The 6,935-nt window shown below is 41.2% G+C and overlaps 2 protein-coding genes across 3 annotated transcripts; one reads left to right on the forward strand and one right to left on the reverse strand.

The window, feature by feature from the left end:
- The first annotated feature begins 167 nt into the window (after nt 1-167).
- On the forward strand, nt 168-4,148 carry LOC125987997 (FUN14 domain-containing protein 1). 2 transcript variants are annotated; one of them, XM_049752690.1, is made up of 5 exons: nt 168-390; nt 743-908; nt 999-1,074; nt 1,278-1,412; nt 1,788-4,148. In XM_049752690.1, exons 1-5 carry the CDS (start codon nt 183-185, stop codon nt 1,863-1,865), a joined length of 663 nt encoding a protein of 220 aa, XP_049608647.1. In that variant the 5' UTR covers nt 168-182; the 3' UTR covers nt 1,866-4,148. The 2 variants fall into 2 exon arrangements, with proteins under 2 accessions (XP_049608647.1, XP_049608648.1); XM_049752691.2 differs by having other exon boundaries at nt 258-390; nt 1,278-1,406.
- A 74-nt stretch (nt 4,149-4,222) lies between these two features.
- cenpl (centromere protein L) lies at nt 4,223-6,886 on the reverse strand. Its single transcript, XM_049752689.1, has 5 exons — nt 6,742-6,886; nt 5,903-6,059; nt 5,574-5,825; nt 4,934-5,482; nt 4,223-4,852 (listed from the first exon to the last, which is right to left on the reverse strand). Exons 1-5 carry the CDS (start codon nt 6,762-6,764, stop codon nt 4,778-4,780), a joined length of 1,056 nt encoding a protein of 351 aa, XP_049608646.1. The 5' UTR covers nt 6,765-6,886; the 3' UTR covers nt 4,223-4,777.
- Between the last annotated feature and the right edge of the window lie 49 nt (nt 6,887-6,935).

The following is a 6,935-nucleotide window of genomic DNA, read 5'->3' on the forward strand; positions in this document are numbered from 1 at the left end:
CATTGCCTCTCGTCTTCAATAATACACTGTACATCATCTTTTTTGCAAACCAGTCTGCAAACTGAAACCTGATCAGAACTGAACACTGTTTTGCAAAGTAAAGATAGCTTGATAGGTACTTGTAAATATTGGATTCTATCCACGACTTTCATGCAATGTAGCTTATGTTTGAATGTTCAAATATGCCGCCACAAGCCCGGAATGTTCTCCCGAGAAGCAGCAAAGGTTGCAATATTTTAATAATAGAGGTTGCTGAGCGACGTGGCACGGCCACTGACATATATACGTCCGTGGACACGGCATCATCATCGCGTGGGCGCGGCCTATTTTGTCAACATCCTGTTAAATTCTCCTGCCCCTTCAAAATGGCGACCGTGGAGCAGAGGGAAGGTGCGGACTTGTTACTGTATGAATTACCGACGGGTTTGCTTCAAATAATTTGATACATTGGGAGCATATCCTCTGTTTGTATGACGCGATTTAGAGCACAATTGTTATTGAAGTATTTGCGGGAGAATTTGTCGATAGATTGCTCAAAAATACTGCCCCACGTCCTCCCATCAATATGACGTAACGATGACAGCTATTTTGGAGATTCTATATAGAAAGGTGTCTTAACAGCTGAGTGCTTCAGTTCAACTAGCCATTCCTTATAATGTCATGCTAATAAAGAATCCAGGTCAACATGCACTTGCATTTTTTCCCTCTATGAATTGGATCGTTTTTCAACTCGTCTCAACAGGACAAGAAGAGCCAGAGAGTGATGAAGAGGTGTACGAGGTGGTGGATCTGACCGAATATGCTCGGCGGCATCAGTGGTGGAGCAGGGTGTTTGGGAACAACTCTGGGCCGCTAGCTGAGAAGTACTCGGTGGCAACCCAGCTCATGATGGGAGGGATCACAGGATGGTAAACGCCATACATTTGGTTCAGTGGACTTCCAAATAATGTTTAATGTTTCCATTCATCCTTTTTCTGTCCCCCATTCAATGCACGCAGGTGTGCCGGTTATGTCTTCCAGAGAGTGGGGAAAGTGGCAGCCACTGCTGTCGGTGGAGGATTCCTCCTTTTACAGGCAAGACATGCATGCACCTTTTTAAATCCTCCTGCATGTGCGAGATTTGAATGTCAAAGGGAAAGGGAATATTTTGTGTTAGAAATGTATTATAAAACATTAGCAGTGGAGATTAGAATTGTGTTTCAGTATGCAGCTAGAAAAAGTGGAACGCTGTCTGTCTCTACTGACAAATCCTAAATTTGCATGCCCTTTATACACAGATTGCCAATCACAGTGGCTACGTGCAGGTGGACTGGAAGAAAGTGGAAAAAGATGTAAACAAAGCCAAGAAACACCTGAAGAAGAAAGCAAATAAAGCAGCCCCAGAACTCAACACGTTCATTGAGGAGGTAAAGGTATCTGCAAAAAAAAAAAACGCTTTCTTTCATGCTTGTCTATCTTCTAGCTATTTGCATGTTTTCTTAAAAATATATTCAAACGAAATTCTTTTGGGGGCGGGTGGATAACACGTTTTCCATGAAGATCTATGGAAGATTTGTGGAAGAATATTTGGGGTTTAAAAATAAAGGGATGGGGCAAAATGAAGATGCAAACCTGCTAACAATTTGGAAATTGCACCCCCCCCCCCCCCCGCCCCCCTCCGTTTGAAAAAAAGAAGTGAAACAAAGAAATAAGATTTTGTTTTACACTTATGATCTTTTTTTGTTTTCTATTAGTGTTTTTTTATCCACTCTGCTGATTTGATCATGATTTCCTCCCCTGTCATACAGGCCAGCGATTTTATAAAGCGAAACATCGTCTTGTCCAGTGGCTTTGTTGGAGGATTTTTCCTGGGTTTGGCCTCCTGAACGAAACTTCTGCACTATGCTTTTGGTCACTGTGTAGGTCATTTTTGTCACATTTTGTTTACATCTCCTTGTAAATTGTGAATTCATGATGGACATAATTTTGATCATTGGATTGTGATTTGTGGTGGTGAGTTGTATATTTACATTTAGGGTAAGAAATAACTCAAGTGAACACCAATCCTTAGTTGTGTGTGTGAGTGTGTGAAATGCTGGATTACACTTCTCATTTTGGGCGGGTGAGGTTGTGGGTGACATGTTTAATTAGGACAATGTTAAAAGCAATGTTATGCAGAGATGTATTTATGATTTTATAGACAAATCATACTGTTTATAGTCAGTGAGGAGAGTTAGGGGCATTGCTTCCTCCTGGCGGGCACAACATAAAATAGGTGAAAAGCACTGGTCTAGCCTCATGCATGAAAAAAACTAACCCTAGATTGCCAATTTTTTTTGTTGTGTTACATTGTAAAAATGATACATTGTTTATTGCCTACTTGTGTGCAGCACCGAACTGGGATGAAAATAACATTTTGGCTCATATCAATTGAAGTACGACCAATTTGTGATTTATGTACATATGTCTTATCTGAAGGAACGTTATCCTGGCCTTATTGTTACATTTAAATTGAAAATAGGGGAGGCTGTGTAATTTACAAAATAATGAATTTGGTAACAGCTTGAAGAATTGAATTGTGGGACTATCCCACAAATGCTTGCAGGTTCTATTTACTTAAATATCTTCTCAAGGTTATGTTTATATTCCCCTATTTTTTTTTTATTTTTTTTTTAACAATAAAGGCTCATAGTCGTACATGATACCACCAACCACAATAACAAAAAAGAAAGGGCTGGAGTTGGCAGGCTTATATATATATTGCAACCAAATAATAGCAGCAGCATCAATCCATCTATTATCTATCGCTTATCTGGGTTTGGGTCACAGGGGCAGAAGCTTCAGCAGGAAAACTCAGACTTCCCTCTCCCACCCAGCCACTTTGTAGAACTCTTCCAGAGCGATTCCAAGACATGCCCAGGCCAGCCGGGAGACAGTCTCTCCTGTCTGAGCTGGGCTGTCCCCTGGGCCTCCTGCTGGTGGGACATGCCCAGAACATGTCATCTGGGAGGCATTCTAATCACATGCCCGACCTGCCTCATCAACATGGATCGATCGGTAAATCGAGAGCTTTGCCTTTTGGCTCAGCTCCTGTTTGAGCCAAGACCGGACAGACCGGTACAGAGTCCACATCACAGCAGACGCCGCACCGATCTGCCTTTCAATGTCCCACTCTATCCTGGCCTCACTCGTGAACAGGACCCTAAAATACTTGAACCCCTCTGCCTGGGGCAGGGTCTCATCCCCGACCTGGAGAGGGCTCGCTACTCTTTACCTACTGTGGGACTTTGTCTCAGATTGTGGCTTGACGAAGCCAATCTGCAAAAAGCAGAGATGTAATACTGAGACCACCAAACCGGACCCCCTCAATGCCTCAGCTGGGCCCAGAAATTCTGTCCGAGGTTATGAACAGAAACTAACAAATCAACATTGTAGCATCAACTATCAATATGATCAAAAATGATAAGTAGGTGGAAAGCAAGTGGCTCTTGTGCAAAAGCTGTTGATATTAGTGTTATTGAGTAATATTAATCATTCACCATTGCTGAAGACATTAAATGGAAGTTAGCGAATGTTACCTCAATCACCTCAAAGTCCACTGTAAGACCCAATTGTTATTGTTCTTTAATTTCTTTGTGCTCTTTCCCGATTTTTGATGATCATGTTCCAATGTGCGCATTCGATATACACTCTCTTCACACGCGTGCTGGCCAGAAGTTAAACTGACACTGCTACAATGCAATCACAAGTTTACTGCGTGCAAATATTACAAGTACTACTTATTTTATATGGAGGTCTTTTTCATCTTTATCACATTGCAGCTTAATAGACAGATGACCATCTGCAGTTGTCACTGAGAATAATACAGTATGGTGATTTTTTTTCATGCATTTACTGTAGAATTTAAACTTGCCATTCACACATTACAAACTGAAATAGGACATCTAGTTGTATTTTTACTTGCTCAATTCTATGCATGTAAGATGTTTAATGTTTTTCTACACTGTCCTCAAGCATATGGGTCTATGTGAATTTGTGAAATGTCTCATTGTTTTCTGTGTGAAATTGTGAGCTGCCTCATTGTTTGATTGACATCTAAACAGTAACAGTTTGCTGGGTTCCTTATTTTAAATGTATTTTTTTAAGATGAACAAATGAAATTATTAATTTTCATGTCTGTATTAAAGAAAATTAACGACTGTTTGTGTATTGTGCAAAAGCCAGGTAAGGGTAACAACTAAAACCAGATGTTGCAATACGATTTATTGTATTCAGTGTTGATGAACAATCTTTTAAAAGAAAACATTTAGCCTTTAATACAGATATACTGGGCATAAAAAAATAACTGCTACTCATGAATATACAACTATGTGCAAAGTTACAAAAATGACCACATAATTAGGAGGATAAAAAAACATTTGTGCATGGGCATTGTTCATACTCCTGTGAACAAGCAAGTTCCAAGTTCTTGGTGTATGAAGGATGAACAGACATGGCGTCATTATAAGTCAGGAGGGTGGACTTACTGCTGAGGATTCAAACTTAACATCGATGCACCCACACCTTTATCCATTCCTCATCGAAATGGATAGGCTTTCTTGGCCTGCTTTCTCCTTTCAAATGACTGCGGTGAAATTGTTCAAATGTTCCACTTTGGGAGGACAGCAAATGAAAAGATTGCTAATACACAATCGTCATTTACAGTTAAAATGTATAATATGCAAACCCAAGACTGAGAAGACCCCGTCAAGTGAATTCAGTAGACTTGAATAACATCGTCAACGATCTGGTGTAGTCTTTAAAAGGGCATTTTGAGCAGGGCACACTCGGTCAGCAGCGTCAGAGTGGTGATCATGGATTTACTGTTGGAAAACTGAAACAAAAGCACATACATATATTAACTCTATTTTTATCAGACATACCTGAGAGAAAGTCCTGTTTCAGATTTAGGTACCTTGATCCTGCCGTTACTTTCGGCTGTGCCCAGCGCTGTTGACACATGGCTCAGGTTCCCAGCTGACAGATCCACCAAGTAAAATCGATAAAAGTGGCCCATGAGGCCCTTTATAAAGTTTATGGAATCTTCTCTGTCAATAACATTGTCGGCTTGATCCACTTTTACACCGCGCCATAGCTCCCAAGCGTCATCGGGGTGTACAGCATAGGTGACCTGAAGTGGCGGCTTAAACGGAAGAGTCCAAATCATTTTGAGTTGCTTAATATTGGAATCCATGTGGCAGTTGGTCCATAATGCGACCAACCATTCCAAGGTGGTTTGGTTGATCTCTAACAATCCAAAGCAGCAGTCAAAGTTCTTCTGGAACCAGGATTTGACCAAGGCGGTGAGTGTCTCCGTCCCACTGCTGGCAAATAGTGGTAGAGACATGAACTCTTTTGGAAGAGATTTAATGTAGTCAGAGTTGCCATTGACGCAAGCAAGCCAGCCTCTCCATACTGTCTTCTGATGGTCATCTTGCCCAGCAAATAAGGAGTTATCATAGATCTAGAGTGGGAGACAAGGGAAGCGTAACCAAAAGGATCTTGCAGATAGACCGACATCTGGCTGGGCATTATCTCTACAATCCTGTGCAAACCTGTATTAAGATGGTCTCAGCATCATCATCCGTTGCAGCCAGACCATGAACCACAGAGAAGGAGACCCTGAGGCTTTGTGTACTTCCCTCCTCCACTGCCAGACCTTTCTGCCTCTCCGCAGCCATAAATGCAGACAGTTGCCTGGCGTAACTCTTCAGCTGGGTATAGCGGAATCGGTAGAGAGGCGTGACATAAGACAGCTGCCATTTTGTGCCCATCAGGGAGGCCAACTGTTTGGGGTCCACCTTATCCTGATGAAAGAAAAGCGTAGTGGTCATTACCCATTAATGACCTGTCATCAAGCAAAAAGCAATTTGGGATTACTCACAAGGATATTGTCAGGATTTGGCGTTCTCTTGGTGTTGAGCCGCAGTGACGTCAGTGGTCTCGTACTGGAGGTATGTACTGTCATGCTCTGGTAGGAAAGTCGGTAGCTCCTAGTTTTACGCCTTTTTTCGACAACGGTGTTGGGGGTTCTTGCCACACTGGAAAACACAATGTATTTGAATAATTTGAATGCAAATCATCAGTGAAACTAGTAATGCTTAGCATCTTGCAATTTAAAATGGTTCACCAGAAATCATGTCAGTTCATAACGTTAAATTTGATGTTACAGTATTTTTTTTGTTTTGTTTTGATTACAAATTCTTCGGAAGGCTTTGTCTGGTTGAAAACTCAATTACTGGTATGGAAAATGGGTAAGGGAAAGCTGTAGAGATATCTAAAATCACTGACGTGGTGATGACTCGTGAAGGTTAGAAACAGTCCGTAATAACCAGAAATACATTTAGAATATTATTATTATTATTTGGTATTAATCTTGCAGAAGACCGCAGGCTGAGCAAGCTGAGGAGGTAACTAAGAATGGACATCCCGGGGAAAAACAAAGTTATCTTCCTATTACAGTTGTTATCGAAATTGACAAGCTTAATAAAGGGGCAAACAATCGTAAATTCAGGTCTTTTGCAGTAAGAAACGGGAACTGAATGGAAGGATAATATTATGACAGGAAAGGAAAAACGATTTGTTCTAAATAGTGCACCGTTGCTCACCATAAAAGACCAAATAATCCATAATTTACTATGATTTGTACACGAGCAAAACGGCGTTAAATGTTTTTTCTCCAGACGAATGCAATCCCAATGTTTGTAAACAAAAGCGTATTACCTTTTTCGTACTGAGGGAACCATCTTTGCTACTCGGATCGAAAAAGAAGTGCGCTATAAACAAATTTGAACACCGCGCCCGCTTCTTCTTCTTATATGCAGTTGAACTTAGCAACATATAGCGCTCATTACCGCCACCCTTCGACATGGAGTGTGCCATGCAGTCACAGCCGTCAGATGCCGCTCACGTTCTCT

The sequence above is a fragment of the Syngnathus scovelli genome, chromosome 2, assembly GCF_024217435.2.
Source record: "Syngnathus scovelli strain Florida chromosome 2, RoL_Ssco_1.2, whole genome shotgun sequence".
NCBI lineage: Eukaryota > Metazoa > Chordata > Actinopteri > Syngnathiformes > Syngnathidae > Syngnathus > Syngnathus scovelli.

What these genes read in the sequence shown, in the direction of transcription:
- LOC125987997 (XM_049752690.1), top strand. Translation starts at nt 183, where the DNA reads ATGCCGCCACAAGCCCGGAATGTTCTCCCGAGAAGCAGCAAAGGTTGC. An exon ending in ATGGGAGGGATCACAGGATG is followed by an intron (nt 909 to 998) that starts GTAAACGCCATA and finishes CAATGCACGCAG; the next exon opens with GTGTGCCGGTTATGTCTTCC. An exon ending in GAGGATTCCTCCTTTTACAG is followed by an intron (nt 1,075 to 1,277) that starts GCAAGACATGCA and finishes CTTTATACACAG; the next exon opens with ATTGCCAATCACAGTGGCTA.
- cenpl (XM_049752689.1), bottom strand. Translation starts at nt 6,764, where the DNA reads ATGGTTCCCTCAGTACGAAAAAG. An exon ending in GTTCCCTCAGTACGAAAAAG is followed by an intron (nt 6,060 to 6,741) that starts GTAATACGCTTT and finishes TGTGTTTTCCAG; the next exon opens with TGTGGCAAGAACCCCCAACA. An exon ending in CAAATCCTGACAATATCCTT is followed by an intron (nt 5,826 to 5,902) that starts GTGAGTAATCCC and finishes TTCTTTCATCAG; the next exon opens with GATAAGGTGGACCCCAAACA.